Source organism: Pseudophryne corroboree, chromosome 8 (genome assembly GCF_028390025.1).
Source record: "Pseudophryne corroboree isolate aPseCor3 chromosome 8, aPseCor3.hap2, whole genome shotgun sequence".
Taxonomy (NCBI): Eukaryota; Metazoa; Chordata; class Amphibia; order Anura; family Myobatrachidae; genus Pseudophryne; species Pseudophryne corroboree.
Genome location: NC_086451.1, coordinates 56,637,983 through 56,654,489, shown reverse-complemented (window position 1 = coordinate 56,654,489; position 16,507 = coordinate 56,637,983). Strand labels below are relative to the sequence as shown.

At 47.2% G+C, this 16,507-nt stretch overlaps 1 protein-coding gene across 3 annotated transcripts in view; it reads left to right on the top strand.

The window, feature by feature from the left end:
- STXBP1 (syntaxin binding protein 1) overlaps positions 1–16,507 on the top strand; it is a 71,446-nt gene that overhangs the window by 47,975 nt on the left and 6,964 nt on the right. The window contains exons 15-19 of one of the 3 annotated variants that reach the window (XM_063936423.1): positions 1,884–1,993; positions 2,769–2,870; positions 3,150–3,235; positions 4,249–4,403; positions 8,787–8,920. In XM_063936423.1, coding sequence (XP_063792493.1) covers positions 1,884–1,993; positions 2,769–2,870; positions 3,150–3,235; positions 4,249–4,403; positions 8,787–8,896 — 563 coding nt within the window. In that variant the 3' untranslated portion in view covers positions 8,897–8,920. The remainder of the gene's footprint in view (positions 1–1,883; positions 1,994–2,768; positions 2,871–3,149; positions 3,236–4,248; positions 4,404–8,786; positions 8,921–16,507) is intronic. The other 2 variants (XM_063936424.1, XM_063936425.1) reach the window with 2 other exon arrangements.

The following is a 16,507-nucleotide window of genomic DNA, read 5'->3' as shown; positions in this document are numbered from 1 at the left end:
CTTAAAAGTTATAATCCACCTACTTGGCAAAAAAACAAACCGCTCACCCGAACCACGAACTGAAAGGGGATCCATGTTTACACATGGATCCCCTTTCCCCGAATGTCGGGACCCCCCGTGACTCCTGTCAAAGAGGGTCCCTTCAGCCAATCAGGGAGCGCCACGTCGCCACCGCGTTGCCACCGCGAAATTAAGTGGGGTCACTCTTGTGGGTGGCCCCACTTAACCTCGCGGTCTACCGCAGACCGCAAAGTAACCATCATTGGATATAATGTAGCGCCGCTACGCTACATTGTATCTACAGTGCTCCGCTTGACTGACCGTGCAGGCGCGCACAGCCAATCAGGAGAGTGCCATGACGTGGCGCTCCCTGATTGGCTGAAGGGACCCTCTTTGACAGGAGTCACGGGGGATCCTGACATTCGGGGAAAGGGGATCCATGTGTAAACATGGATCCCCTTTCAGTTCGTGGTTCGGGTGAGCGGTTTGTTTTTTTTGACAAGTACGTGGATTATAACTTAAGAAGAGAACCAATCTACACTGGATTCTTTGTAAGTATAATTTTATTTACAGGTACCCCTGGATTCTACTGGACAAGAGGACCGAGTGCTTCGGGATAACATAGGTAAGTATGTGTGTATGTAAGTGTGCATGTATGTACATTAAAGTTACAATTTCACTGTGTCTCTTGTTTTTATTTGGGTATTTTTTTGTAGTAGAACTACAGGTACCAGCGCGCCCATTTCCCCCCCCACATGCTGGTACTTGTGGTTCTCCAAGTACCAGCTTGCGGGGGAGGCTTGCTGGGACTTGTAGTTCTGCTACAAAAAACAATATTTTTTTTTACACAAAAGGCTATCAGCCTCCCATCCACCGCCCACGGATGGGGGGGGGGGGCGCAGCCTCGGGCTTCACCCCTGGCCCTTGGGTGACTGGAGGGGGGGACCCCTTGATTTAAGGGGTCCCCACTCCTCCAGGGTACCCCGGCCAGGGGTGACTAGTTGGGGATTTAATGCCAGGGCCGCAGGGACCAATATAAAAGTGTCCCCCGGCTGTGGCATTATCTCTCTGACTAGTGGAACCCGGTGCTGGTGTTAAAAATATGGGGGACCCCTACGTTTTTTGTCCCCCATATTTTTTTGCACCAGGACCGGGCGCAGAGCCCGGTGCTGGTTGCTTAAATATGGGGGAACCCCAGTCACTTTCCCCCTATATTTTTACACCCAGGACTGGCTCAAAGAGCCAGAGGCTGGTTATGCTTAGGAGGGGGGACCCCACGCAATTTTTTTTAATGATTTTAACTCTTTCACACCCCTTCCCACTGATAAACATGCACGGATCTCACTGATCCGTGCATGCCTATCAGAATACGGTAAAAAAAGCAGGTCTATTTGAAAACTGCTTTTTTTTTACGAATTGTATACTTTTTCACGGCAGTGTTTGGCTATTGCCGGCAGTGATTGTGAATACGAATTTTTAGTAAATTATCGAGTTGTATAAAATAACAGGTGTGTTTGACCGATGGTGTTTTCATTCGTATTTTTTTCTCTGCCTTCAAAAAAAAATACAAATGCCCTCAATACTGCCGAGATTTTAGTTTAGTAAATTCCCGAGATGACACTTTGAAGAAAAAACACAAAATCGGTCAAAATCGGGAGCTTAATAAATATACCCCCATGTCGATAGTGGTCGACCTAGTTACTGTTGACCATCCATACCACAGCCGTCAAATCCACCCCTCTCTAAACATACTAAAAAAATACAGTTATGCCATTAAGACTTTGATGTGAGGCTCTGTTGAGCATTTGAAGACTCAGGGAAGAAAGATTGATGAAGAAAGGAGAGAAACCCTTTTGAAGAGTAATATTCTCCACCTCTTTCAGGGATCACTGAGGAGAATCTGAACAAGTTGATCCAACACGCACAGATTCCACCAGAGGACAGCGAAATTATCACCAATATGGGTCATTTAGGTGTCCCCATCATCACTGATGTATGTATATCTATTGGCTGTAGTGTCAGGGGGGAGGGACCATCATCAATGGGTACTAACATTGCTTAAGGATAGAGTGTACGAGCTTGGACATTGTGATTGGAGCACCATCCTAGCAAAGTAATTGGGATTGTAGCACCATCCTTGCAAAGTAATTGTGATTGGAGCATCATCCTATAAAGTAATTGTGATTGGAGCATCATCCTACAAAGCAATTGTGATTGGAGCATCATCCTACAAAGTAACTGATTGGAGCATCATCCTAACAAAGAAATTGTGATTGGGGCTCAATCCTAGCAAAGTAATTGTGATTGGAGCATCATCCTATAAAGTAATTGTGATTGGAGCATCATCCTATAAAGTAATTGTGATTGGAGCATCATCCTATAAAGTAATTGTGATTGGAGCATCATCCTAACAGAGTAAAACTCACAGAGACAGATGCTCAGTGGCTAAAAATATGTAATCTATAGAGTCAAACTGTTATCAGTTGAAGGTCCTCGTGATCTTCTCAGTACTATAGATGATACACACATCAATATAACAGAAAGCAGCAGGCACCAGCCTCTGTTTCGGAATACATGTACCATGGTTATACAAGTCACTTTAGTGTTCAAAATGTGTTGTCACATAAGTGGGTGCGCTCTATATATTGAGTACGTAGTGTGGGGCAGATGTATGGGGCAAGTGGAATAGGTGTTTCTTGTCTTTCACAAAATGCACATAAAGATTGCGCCTTGTCTTTTTGCATGATGACAATATGTTCAATCTTCAGTCCACACTCCGTCGCAGGAGTAAACCAGACCGCAAAGAGAGAATCAGTGAACAGACCTATCAACTGTCTCGATGGACACCAGTCGTAAAAGATATCATGGAGGTAAGAAGGTTATCCTTTCATGGGGGGCAGTTAAAAGGTAGTTACCCCAGCCACTGTTTTTTTATTCTTTATTTTTTTTCCACTTAATTCAAATGTGAGAGCAGAGGGTGAGACAATAGGGAACTAGATATCCATCGATTCATTGAAATAGTTTTTATTCCTTTCTGTATTAGTTGTTTATATTTGTTTACTTTTATTGTTTTGTTTTATTCACACCTGTATTTCTTCTTCCTATTCGTACGATCATTCTCAAATGTTTGCAATTTCCCATTAATCCAGGACACCATAGAAGACAAACTGGACACCAAACACTACCCGTACATCTCCACCCGCTCCTCCGCTTCTTTTAGTACCACAGCTGTAAGGTTGGTGGGAAATACTACTTTAGCACAAACAAAACTGCCTTTCTATTGGGGGGGTAATTCAGAGTTGATCGCAGCAGCAAATTTGTTAGCTAATGGGCAAAACCATGTGCACTGCAGGTGGGGCAGATGTAACATGTGCAGAGAGAGTTAGATTTGGGTGGATTATTTTGTTTCCGTGCAGGGTAGATACTGTCTACTTTATTTTTACACTGCAATTTAGATTTCAGTTTGAACACACCCCACCCAAATCTGACTCTCTCTGCACATGTTATATCTGCCTCCCCTGCAGTACACATGGGGGTGTCACTCCGAGTTGATCGCTCGCTGCTGATTTTCGCAGCGCAGAAATCAGGTGAAAAAACGGCATTTATGTGCATGCCCCGCAATGCGCACGCGCGACGTACGGGTACAAAGCCCTTTGTGGCTGTGCTCAGGTTCTAGCAAAGTTTTCCTTCGCACTGGCGGCCGCAAGAAGATTGACAGGAAGGGGGCGTTTCTGGGTGTCAACTGACCGTTTTCAGGGAGTGTTTGCAAAAACGTAGGCGTGTCTGAAAAAACGCAGGCGTGGCTGGGCGTTCGCTGGGCGGGTGTATGACGTCAAATCAGGTCACGAACAGGCTGAAGTGATCGCAAGCGCTGAGTAGGTTCAGAGCTACTCTGAAACTGCACAAACTATTTTTTGCAGAGCTCGGCTGCACAAGCGTTCGCACTTCTGCTAAGCTAAAATACACTCCCCAGTGGGCGGCGGCATAGCGTTTGCACGGCTGTTAAAACTAGCTAGCGAGCGATCAACTCGGAATGACCCCCATGGTTTTGCCCAACTGCTAACAAATCTGCTGCTGCGATCAACTCTGAATTAACCCCATTGTGCGTAGCCCCTGTCTGGCTCCTTGCTATACAAGTAATGTGAAACAAACAGCGGTCACGTAGTGGAAGAACGCAGCGTCTTCCTGCTGAGAGGTTATCCTCCTTCTACGTGAAATTAATTCACTTGTACCACATTTTACCCTCAGTGCCCGCTACGGACACTGGCATAAAAACAAGGCCCCAGGAGAGTATCGCGCTGGTCCTCGTCTGATCATCTTCATCCTGGGCGGAGCGTGTCTCAGTGAAATGCGTTGTGCATATGAGGTATCACAAGCCAGCGGCAAGTGGGAGGTCCTCGTAGGTGAGTGGTGGGGGCACACATTCTCCATACTGTGATGGACAGTGTACTGGGAAGCTAATGACATAAGAACAGAAACCTTTTTACTGTATGTCTGTAGCAATGTGTGTCTGTTTTATATACATTGGTGTGCTTTTCTTTGTGTGTGTGTATGTATGTCTATTATATATACAGTATACGTGTGTGTTACCATATTTATGTATCTGTTATAGGTTACGTGTGTGTGTGTTACTGTGTACATGTGTCTATTACAATTCTTATGTGTTTGTTTCACTGTATATTTGTCCACTAACATATCAAACACATACGAAACTGGCTTTTAACTGCAGCAGCTGTAAAATATTTCCCCCCCTTTAACACAAGAATATAAACCTTGGCTGAATCCTGCTACCTTCTATTAATACAGGCATGTAGCCAGCCTATTGATACAAGCCAATGGCCATTTAGTATTGTCCCATTACCGGTTAATACAGATATACGAAGCTGAATGAAAATCGATGGCAGCCCAAGTGACAGCCCTGGTTGCTTGTAATTAGTTATTGTGATGCTGGTGGTACCTGGCTGTTGGCTAAAGTGTGCCCATACACTTGTGTGATTTTGCCCAATTTCAACGCATCAGGCCGAGAGCCTGTAGATCGCAAGGGCTGCACTATAGTTTTCTCGGATCCCGTTGCCTCCGGCAGCCTTGGCTGGGATCACATACGATACATCCTATGCAAAAGGACTGCATACGATGTATCGTATGTGATGCTGCCATCGGAGAAGTCGCACTAGTGTATGGCCACCTTAACACAATCTGTATGGTTATTAGTGTATTATAAATAGAAAATAAATAAATAGCCTCTTTCAGCGCAGGGGCTCCAGCGCAGACGCACTCTCTGGGCTGTAGGCAGTCTTTATATAGGTGTGTGCGTCTATGACTGTAGGAGTGAGTGTGTGTTTTGTGTAAGTGCGTATCCACGTGTGTATGTACAGTATGGTCTGTTACTGGTGCTGTGTCTGTCTCCTCCTTACTGACAGTCCTGTCTCTGTCTATTTTTTGATGATTTGCTCTCTAAATGTCTGTCCCTTGCTGACTCGCTCTGCACAATTCTCATGTGGTGAGAAAACTGTAGCTGGGGTGCCCTAATTCTGCTGTTATCGCTAATATGTTATGCTGAGCACGTTACCTGTAAGCTTTATATGAAGTCATGTATCTGGACCCCAGTGATTAAAGAGGACTGTGAGTGCGGTTTGTACAATACATACATGTGGTATAATAGATAGACAGTGTCTAGTGAGACAGTCAGTAGATAGACACCACATGTTAGACAGTCAAAACGTCGACTGGGCCAAAAGGTAGACATGAAAAAAGTAGACAGTACAAAAGGTCGACAGGGTCAAAATGTAGACAGGATCAAAGGGCGACGTGAAAATGGTCGACATAAAAAAAGGTAGACATCTTTTTTTTTTTTTCCTTTTTTTTCCCTTTCTTTTTTGGGGTTTGTGTGGATAGTTTTGTCACCTGGGACCCCCAATTGTAGAAAGACAATGCTTTGCTCGCCACGCTTCGTGCTCGGTGACTCGCTGCACTCGCCACCAGGTTTATAACCACCTCTATGCCGACATGGATAGAGAAGGTATGAAAAAGTCCAAAAACATGTGAAAATTTTTTTAAAAACTTTTTATGTCGACTATTTTCATGTCGACCTTTTGACCTTGTCTACCTTTGACCCTGTCAACATTTTGTACTGTCCACCTTTTTCATGTCGACCTTTTGACCCTGGTGACCTAATGTCTGTCTAAGATATGGTGTCTATCTATTGACTGTCTAACTTGACCCTGTCTATCTATCATCCGGATACCAGCTCCAATGACTTGATACAGCAGTTTTCTCACCCCTAGAGAAGTGTATGTCTGTAGTCTCTTTCTGACCCTTGTTTGTTTGTTTCTGTCAGTCTTATTAAGAGCTTTGCCTATTGCAGTCATATGTCAGTCTTTGTATTTTTCTATCTATCTATCTATCTATCTATCTATCTATCTATCTATCTATCTATCTATCTATCTATCTGTCTCTTGTTCTTATCCAAGGCCTGTGTCACACCTTGGGCCTCATTTATAACCGTAAGTGTGCTTACAGTATATGTTTGCACATTGTGCCATCTCTCCGCATGCCTAGCCATGCGGCAGGGTTGTAGAAGTGCGTCCACGGGTAATAGATATCACCTTGGTTTGCACTTGGGGGAACCTGTAGGTAGAGGCAGCTCGGAGGACAGGCTGACAGGGCAGTCACCCGGAGCACCTTAGTCTGGAAGGGCGTAGCTGCAGTCACCACCGCATATAAAAGACACTCGTCATTGTCCTCTCTCCTTACTGAATATCGGGTGCGATGATGTGTGACATAACCACATCTGACGTTCTTGAGGAGCGCAGAGAGAGGTAGTCATGCCTAAGTCAGTGAGGGGGGAAAGCGGGAGATTCAGTGTCTGAGTCTAGGCTATAGTGATGTCAAGGTGCAGCAGCAGCAAAACAGCACAACTGCAAGTGCCAGGAAGATAGCATGTATAGTCAAAGTTCAGGGCAAGCAACAGTGGGCAAGGAGAGTTCAGATCCCCCGAGTCTTAGAAGTCCTACAACTTATGACTCATGCTAATTGCACAGACAAGTTCAGTTATGGGTTCCAGACATGAGACACAATGGGCCTGATCCGGATTTGTAGGCAAACCTGATGGTTTACTTACAAATTCAAAGGTTGGGGAACTGCATATGTGCACAATGGGTCCTGCATGATTGCTTGCAGTACTCCCTTAGCCGCAGCTTGATAGGGCGGTGACCGGGACCATTCTATAAAATGGTGGGGTCCGTCCCTGTTTTGTAGGCGTGCCGAGCCCAGGGTCTGCATCCTTGTACACAGACTTCCTGGACCTGGCAGAGAAGTCCCCATGGCCAGCCTGAGTAAGCTTCAGCATAGATAGCCGGGGTCTATGACCATCAACCAGTGGTCGCAATGGTGTTCCAATGCTGTGTTGTCAGATGCAGCACTTGGATCACAGAGAAAGCATTTTCCGCATCAAATGTTTTCCTCATCAACAGAACATGACAATTTGGCACATTTTTTTTTAATTAAAACTCAAATGCTCACAGCTTCTCCCTAAAGCTGAACTCTTAAATGCTGAGTGACCAGAACAATGTCATGGGCTGTAAATAATCAGATGATATGCTGCAGATGTCCACATTTGAAGATTGCTGTGGAAAACTGCATATCTCATTACACGGTTACCTCAGACATGCCAATATTTTAGCTGAAGAAATTTTTTGCCCTTGGATCCACTTGGTCTAGAACAGGCCCTGTCTGTAGGCGTTATTCCCCACATAAATGAGGTCCACTGTGTTCTGTATATATTATATATGTGTGTAGTTATGTCTCTCTTCTGCCTCTTGTGGTAACTTGTCACTTTGAATGTTCACTATCTCTTGGCCTTCCCTCCTCTTTCTGGCTTACTCTTTTTTCTTTATTCTATCTATTTCTCAATCTCAATTTCTCAGCCCTCTCATTGGTTCCTGTATCAAATAATTTATTCCTTCACTGGCTCAGCCTGGTTTGGTCTTGTGTTTCTTTTTTCTAGCTTATGCTCCCCATTTTTTCCATATTAGCTTCAGAGTTTCTCCTTTCTCCTGTTGGCTCAGTTTCTTTTGTGCTTCCTCTCACTCTCTCAGCCTCCATTGCCTCCCTAGCCTCCCTTATGCTTTGCCTTGCTGGCTCAACCTCCCTTGTGCTTCCTCTTGCTGCCTCAGGCTCCCTTGTGACTCCCCCTACTACCTCAGGCTCCCTTGTGCTTCCCCCGCTACCTCAGCCTCCCTTGTGCTTTCCACCTGCTACCTCATCCTCCCTTGTGTTTCTTCCTGCTGCCTTATGCCCCCTTGTGATTCCCCCTGCTACCTCAGCCTCCCTTGTGATTCCCCCTGCTACCTCAGCCTCCCTTGTGATTCCCCCTGCTACCTCAGCCTCCCATATGTTTTGCCGTTCTAACTAAGCTTCCATGTTTCCTTCTGCTGCCTTATCCTCCCTTGTGCTCCCCCTGCTACCTTAGCCTTACTTGTGTTTCCCTTGCTACCTCAGTCTCCCTTGTGCTTCCCCTTTGCTGCCTCAACGTCCCTTGTTTCACCTTCCTGCTGCCTCAGTCTCCCTTGTGTTTTAAGTCTTTTTCTTCATATTTTGATTCCCTTCACATATTCTTCATATTTCTTCTAGCACAATCAGTTGTCTGCTTTTTATTTGGTCGTTGTCCTCTTCCCTATATGTGTTGTCTGTGTTTAGTCCTTCAAAAGTCTTCTCTTCTTACTCCCCTCCCCTGCTCCTCCCTGTCTGTGTTAGGCCTTTGTCAGCCCCCCTCTCTTCTCTCACAGGTTCCACTCACATATTAACACCCATCAAATTTCTTGGAGACCTCAGACACCCAGACTTCCGAGACAGCAGTCGGGTGTCATTCGAGGACCCGGCTCCCATCATGGAGTGAGGTCTAACGAGCTGGGACAAAAAAGTAAAGAGAGACTTTAATACCCCCCAAAAACCCTCCACCCTTCGTGGATTTCTCTGCCCCACTCACCCTCAGCTCGGACATCACCAATTAATTTATCTTGTTTTTACAATAAGAAAATGCTTGCTGGTTTTTTGATTTCTTTTGGAAATGCCATTATAGGAACAGCTGAAAATGTGTCCTTCCACCTCCCGCTGATCATGTCACCTCATGATCAATCTGTCTCTCATCTTCTCCCTCTCTTCTTGTCTTTCATTCGGTTTATTGTCTTTTCTCTGCATTGTTATTTGACTCCTTATTGTTCTCAAGCCAACCTTACCCCTGTGTCTCTATTATTTTCCATCCTCATCACATGTTGTCCATATCATTCCGTGTTGTCTAGCGCAAAAATCTACAAGTTTGACATTTTTATATGTCAAAATAAATTGATAGGTATAAATTAAACAAAAAAAGTAATGACATATTTTTGTAGATTTCCAACACAAACTGTTTTCAAAACCTTCACAACTTCTACCAAGAGGATTTGAATTAAGACTACAGCTGAAACGATAAAGCATTGCAATTCAGTTATGCTTATTGCGGCCTTACTTAATGCACCTGTGTATGAATACATTGTAGGATATAGTAATTGCACGTCCACAATCTTGAATAAAGGCTGCATGTAAAAGAGGCAGCAAACCAGACCCCTAACTAAGAAAGACCAAAACCAATTTAAAAAAGCATAGATACAGTGATAGATGGATGATTATTGCATAACCCCCCCCCTAAAAAAAACAACAGCTTCTAAATGTATATGATGGCAATCTACTGGGGCCAGGGCCGGACTAAGGGGGTCATTCCGACCTGATCAGGCAGTCGCCGCCTACAGGGGAGGGGGGATTAGCTGTGCAGGGCTGCGATCCGCTGTGCAGAGACTGTACAAGCAAAAAGTTCGTGCAGTCTCTGCACAGCTCAAGACTTACCCGCTGTGGTGATCCTTCCTGGAGCTGACGTCGGGATCCCTCCCTGCATTCGGCCGGACACGCCTGCGTTTTCTTCGGCACTCCCAGAAAACGCTCAGTTGCCACCCCCAGCCAGCCTCTTCCTGTCAATCTTCTTGCGTTCGCCCGTTCGCCGCTGCGAACGCTTTCTTAGTTTTTCCCGACACTGCCCAGCGACGGCCGTCGCCAGGCAGTGACGTGCCTGCTCATTGCCGCCCGTGCTCATACGCAGTTCTGACCCGTTCAAACGGCTGCGAAAAACAGCAGCGTGCGAACGGATCGGCATGACCCCCATAATGCCCTTTTCTCTAACGTCCTAGTGGATGCTGGGGACGGCTCCGCAGGAGACAGGGCACTTTAAGAAAGAATTTGGATACTGGTGTGCTCTGGCTCCTCCCTCTATGTCCCTCCTCCAGACCTCAGTTTGAATCTGTGCCCGGACGAGCTGGGTGCTACTTAGTGAGCTCTCCTGAGCTTGCTATAAGAAAGTATTTTGTTAGGTTTTTTTATTTTCAGGGAGATCTGCTGGCAACAGACTCTCTGCTACGTGGGACTGAGGGGAGAGAAGCAGCCCTACTCACTGAAGATAGGTCCTGCTTCTTAGGCTACTGGACACCATTAGCTCCAGAGGGATCGTACACAGGATCTCACCCTTTGTCGTCCGATCCCGGAGCCGCGCCGCCGTCCCCCTCGCAGAGCCGGAAGACAGAAGCCGGCGTCAAAAGCAAGAAGACTTCGAAATCGGCGGCAGAAGACTCCAGTCTTCATATGAGGTAGCGCACAGCACTGCAGCTGTGCGCCATTGCTCCCACACTAAACCCACATACTCCGGTCACTGTAGGGTGCAGGGGGGGGGGGGCGCCCTGGGCAGCAATTAGAGACCTCTTGGCAAAAGTAGCATATATACAGTTGGGCACTGTATATATGCAAGGGCCCCCGCCATATTTTTACACAGAAACGCGGGACAGAAGCCCGCCGCTGAGGGGGCGGGGCTTCTTCCTCAGCACTCACCAGCGCTATTTTCTCTCCACAGCTCCGCTGAGAGGAAGCTCCCCAGGCTCTCCCCTGCAGAATCACGGTAGAAGAGGGTAAAAAGAGAGGGGGGGCACATAAATTTGGCGCAAAAACAGTATATACAGCAGCTACTGGGTTAACACTAAGTTACTGTGTGATTCCTGGGACATATAGCGCTGGGGTGTGTGCTGGCATACTCTCTCACTGTCTCTCCAAAAGGCCTTGTGGGGGAACCGTCTTCAAATAGAGCATCCCCTGTGTGTGTGGTGTGTCGGTACGCTTGTGTCGGCATGTTTGACGAGGAAGGCTATGTGGAAACAGAGCGGGAACAAATGAATGTGGGGTCGCCGCCTACGGCGCCGACACCCGATTGGATGGATATGTGGAAGGTTTTAAATGATAATGTTACTTCCTTGCATAAAAGGTTGGATAAAGCTGAAGCCTTGGGACAGCCGGGGTCTCAGCCCATGCCTGATCCTATGTCGCAGAGGCCGTCAGGGTCTCAGAAGCGCCCACTATCCCAAATTGTTGACACAGATGTCTACACGGATTTTGACTCCAGTGTCGATGGCGATGATGCAAAGTTACAGCCTAAAATGGCTAAAGCCATCCGTTACATGATTATAGCAATGAAAGATGTGTTGCACATCACAGAGGAAACCCCAGTCCCTGACAAGAGGGTTTATATGTGTATGGGGAAAAAAGGCAAGAGGTGACCTTTCCCCCTTCACATGAGTTAAATGAGTTATGTGAAAAGGCTTGGGAATCTCCAGATAGAAAACTGCAGATTTCCAAACGGATGCTTATGGCGTATCCTTTCCCGCCAACGGACAGGTTGCGCTGGAAATCCTCCCCGAGGGTAGACAAAGCTTTAACACGCTTATCCAAGAGGGTAGCCCTACCGTCACAGGATACGGCCACCCTAAAAGATGCTGCGGATAGAAAGCAGGAGGGTATCCTGAAGTCCATTTATACACATTCAGGTACCCTACTAAGGCCGGCGATTGCGTCGGCCTGGATGTGTAGTGCTGTAGCAGCATGGACAGATACCTTATCTGAGGAACTTGATACCTTGGACAAGGATACTATAGTACTGACCCTGGGGCATATAAAAGACGCTGTCCTATATATGAGAGATGCTCAAAGAGACATTAGCCTACTGGGCTCTAGAATAAATGCAATGTCGATTTCTGCCAGAAGGGTCCTGTGGACTCGGCAATGGACAGGCGATGCTGACTCAAAAAGGCACATGGAGGTTTTACCTTACAAGGGTGAGGAATTGTTTGGGGACGGTCTCTCGGACCTGGTCTCCACAGCTACGGCTGGAAAGTCAAATTTTTTGCCATATGTTCCCTCACAACCTAAGAAAGCACCGTATTACCAAATGCAGTCCTTTCGATCACAAAAAGGCAAGAAAGTCCGAGGAGCGTCCTTTCTTGCCAGAGGCAGGGGTAGAGGAAAGAAGCTGCACAATACAGCTAGTTCCCAGGAACAGAAATCCTCCCCGGCTTCCACTAAATCCACCGCATGACGCTGGAGCTCCACAGGCGGAGCTAGGCCCGGTGGGGGCGCGTCTCCGAAATTTCAGCCACAAGTGGGTTCACTCCCAGGTGGATCCCTGGGCTATAGAGATTGTGTCTCAGGGATACAAGCTGGAATTCGAAGAGATGCCCCCTCACCGTTACCTCAAATCGGCCCTGCCAGCTTCCCCCTTAGAGAGGGAAATAGTGTTAGCTGCAATTCACAAATTGTATCTTCAGCAGGTGGTGGTAAAGGTTCCCCTCCTTTAACAGGGAAGGGGTTACTATTCGACCATGTTTGTGGTTCCGAAACCGGACGGTTCGGTCAGACCCATATTGAATTTAAAATCCCTGAACATATACCTGAAAAGGTTCAAGTACAAGATGGAATCGCTCAGAGCGGTCATCGCAAGCCTGGAAGGGGGGGACTTTATGGTGTCTCTGGACATAAAGGATGCTTACCTTCATGTCCCCATTTATCCACCTCATCAGGCGTACCTCAGATTTGTGGTACAGGATTGTCATTACCAATTCCAGACGTTGCCGTTTGGTCTCTCCACGGCACCGAGAATATTTACCAAGGTAATGGCGGAAATGATGGTGCTCCTGTGAAAGCAAGGGGTCCCAATTATCCCATACTTGGACAATCTCCTCATAAAGGCGAGGTCCAGAGAGCAGTTGCTGATCAGCGTAGCATGCTCTCGGGAAGTGTTACAACAGCACGGCTGGATTCTAAATATTCCGAAGTCGCAGTTGATTCCTACGACTCGTCTGCCCTTCCTGGGCATGATTCTGGACACAGACCAGAAGAGGGTTTATCTCCCGATGGAGAAGGCTCAGGAGCTCATGACACTGGTCAGAGACCTATTAAAACCAAAACAGGTGTCGGTGCATCACTGCACGCGAGTCCTGGGAAAGATGGTGGCATCATACGAGGCCATTCCCTTCGGCAGGTTCCATGCGAGGACTTTCCTATGGGATCTGTTGGACAAGTGGTCCGGATCACATCTACAGATGCATCGGCTGATCACCCTGTCCCCCAGGGCCAGGGTGTCTCTCCTGTGGTGGCTGCAGAGTGCTCACCTTCTCAAGGGCCGCAGATTCGGCATTCAGGACTGGGTCCTGGTGACCACGGACGCAAGCCTCCGAGGGTGGGGAGCAGTCACACAGGAAAGAAATTTCCAAGGTCTGTGGTCAAGTCAGGAGACTTGTCTTCACATCAACATCCTGGAACTAAGGGCAATATACAACGCCCTACGTCAAGCGGAGACCCTGCTTCGCGACCGACCGGTGCTGATTCAGTCAGACAACATCACCGCAGTGGCTCATGTAAACCGCCAAGGCGGCACAAGGAGCAGGGTGGCGATGGCGGAAGCCACCAGAATTCTTCGCTGGGCGGAGAATCACGTAAGTGCACTGTCAGCAGTGTTCATTCCGGGAGTGGACAACTGGGAAGCAGACTTCCTCAGCAGGCACGACCTCCACCCGGGAGAGTGGGGACTTCATCAAGAAGTCTTCACGCAGATTGCAAGTCGGTGGGAACTGCCACAAGTAGACATGATGGCATCCCGCCTCAACAAAAAGCTACAGAGGTATTGCGCCAGGTCAAGAGACCCTCAGGCGATAGCTGTAGACGCTCTAGTGACACCGTGGGTGTTCCAGTCGGTCTATGTATTTCCTCCTCTTCCTCTCATACCCAAGGTACTGAGAATCATAAGAAGAAGAGGAGTGAGAACAATACTCATTGTTCCGGATTGGCCAAGAAGGACTTGGTATCCAGAGCTGCAAGAAATGCTCACAGAGTACCCGTGGCCTCTGCCTCTAAGACAGGACTTGTTGCAACAGGGGCCCTGTCTGTTCCAAGACTTACCGAGGCTGCGTTTGACGGCATGGCGGTTGAACGCCGGATCCTAGCAGAGAAAGGCATTCCGGATGAGGTTATTCCTATGCTGATAAAGGCTTGGAAGGACGTGACGGCTAAACATTATCACCGTATATGGCGAAAATATGTTGCTTGGTGTGAGGCCAGGAATGCCCCTACGGAGGAATTCCAGCTGGGCCGTTTCCTTCACTTCCTACAGTCTGGAGTGACTTTGGGCCTAAAATTGGGTTCAATTAAGGTCCAGATTTCGGCCCTATCCATTTTCTTTAAAAAAGAACTGGCTTCTCTTCCTGAAGTTCAGACGTTTGTAAAGGTAGTGCTGCATATTCAGCCCCCTTTTGTGCCTCCAGTGGCACCTTGGGATCTTAACGTGGTGTTGAGTTTCCTGAAGTCACACTGGTTTGAGCCACTTAAAACCGTGGAGTTAAAATTTTTCACGTGGAAGGTGGTCATGCTATTAGCCTTGGCTTCAGCCAGGCGTGTGTCAGAATTAGCGGCTTTGTCACAATAAAAGCCCCTATCTGGTTTTCCATATGGACAGGGCGGAATTGCGGACCCGTCCGCAATTTCTGCCAAAAGTGGTGTCATCTTTTCATATGAACCAACCTATTGTGGTGCCTGTGGCTACTCGTGACTTGGAGGATTCCGAGTTACTAGATGTGGTCAGGGCTTTGAAGGTTTATGTAGCCAGAACGGCTAGAGTCAGGAAAACTGAGTCACTGTTTATCCTGTATGCACCCAACAAGCTGGGTGCTCCTGCTTCAAAGCAAACTATTGCTCGCTGGATCTGTGGCACGATTCAGCAGGCTCATTCTGCGGTGGGATTGCCGCTGCCAAAATCAGTAAAAGCCCATTCCACAAGGAAGGTGGGCTCTTCTTGGGCGGCTGCCCGAGGGGTCTCGGCATTACAGCTTTGCCGAGCAGCTACTTGGTCGGGTTCAAACACTTTTGCAAAGTTCTACAAGTTTGATACCCTGGCTGAGGAGGACCTTGTGTTTGCCCATTCGGTGCTGCAGAGTCATCCGCACTCTCCCGCCCGTTTGGGAGCTTTGGTATAATCCTCATGGTCCTTACGGAGTCCCCAGCATCCACTAGGACGTTAGAGAAAATAAGATTTTACTTACCGGTAAATCTATTTCTCGTAGTCCGTAGTGGATGCTGGGTGCCCGTCCCAAGTGCGGACTTTTTCTGCAATGCTTGTATATAGTTATTGCTTACATAAGGGTTATGTTATAGTTGCATCAGGGTTGATCTGATGCTCTATTGTTGTTCATACTGTTAACTGGGTAAGTTTATCACAAGTTATACGGTGTGATTGGTGTGGCTGGTATGAGTCTTGCCCTGGATTCCAAAATCCTTTCCTTGTACTGTCAGCTCTTCCGGGCACAGTTTCTTTAACTGAGGTCTGGAGGAGGGACATAGAGGGAGGAGCCAGAGCACACCAGTATCCAAATTCTTTCTTAAAGTGCCCTGTCTCCTGCGGAGCCCGTCTATTCCCCATGGTCCTTACAGAGTCCCCAGCATCCACTACGGACTACGAGAAATAGATTTACCGGTAAGTAAAATCTTATTTTTGGCCTGAAGCTGAAAATGATCAAGGGCCTACTGTGAGAAGGACCAGAACCAGGTGTACAGAACCCACACAATCAGGCCATTGTCTCCCTAAATATGTAAAAGTAGAAAAATTGCAACATTTTGTGATGGTGATGATGGGCCTATTTTATGCTATTTTTATGTGGAGGCCCATCCACCCTACTGTTAGCATTGCATAGCTCATAGATTGTAAAGCACCCAATGTCACCACTAACACAGCCCACATATGGATCTGTCGAACTTCACTCAGAACTGTAGATCATTTTTTCTGATAAGTCACTCTCATTGGATATATATGCACAGTAATACACAGATTAAGATGAGAATTATGCTGGATACACAATGGCCAATATATCACTGGCCCGTCAGCCAATGTGTACCAATGATATGTCTGTGAACGCCGTCGTTCACAGATATATTGCGTCAGCCCTGCAGCACACACGATGACCAATATATCTGCAGATATATTGGTACATCGTTGTATGTGTACGGGCGGTCAGCCGTCCACCCATACACATGCTGCAGCCGCCGCCGATGATTGACGGCTGAACTGGGCTGGTGCATGTAAATGCTCGCCCAGTTTGTGATGTCAGTCACGACA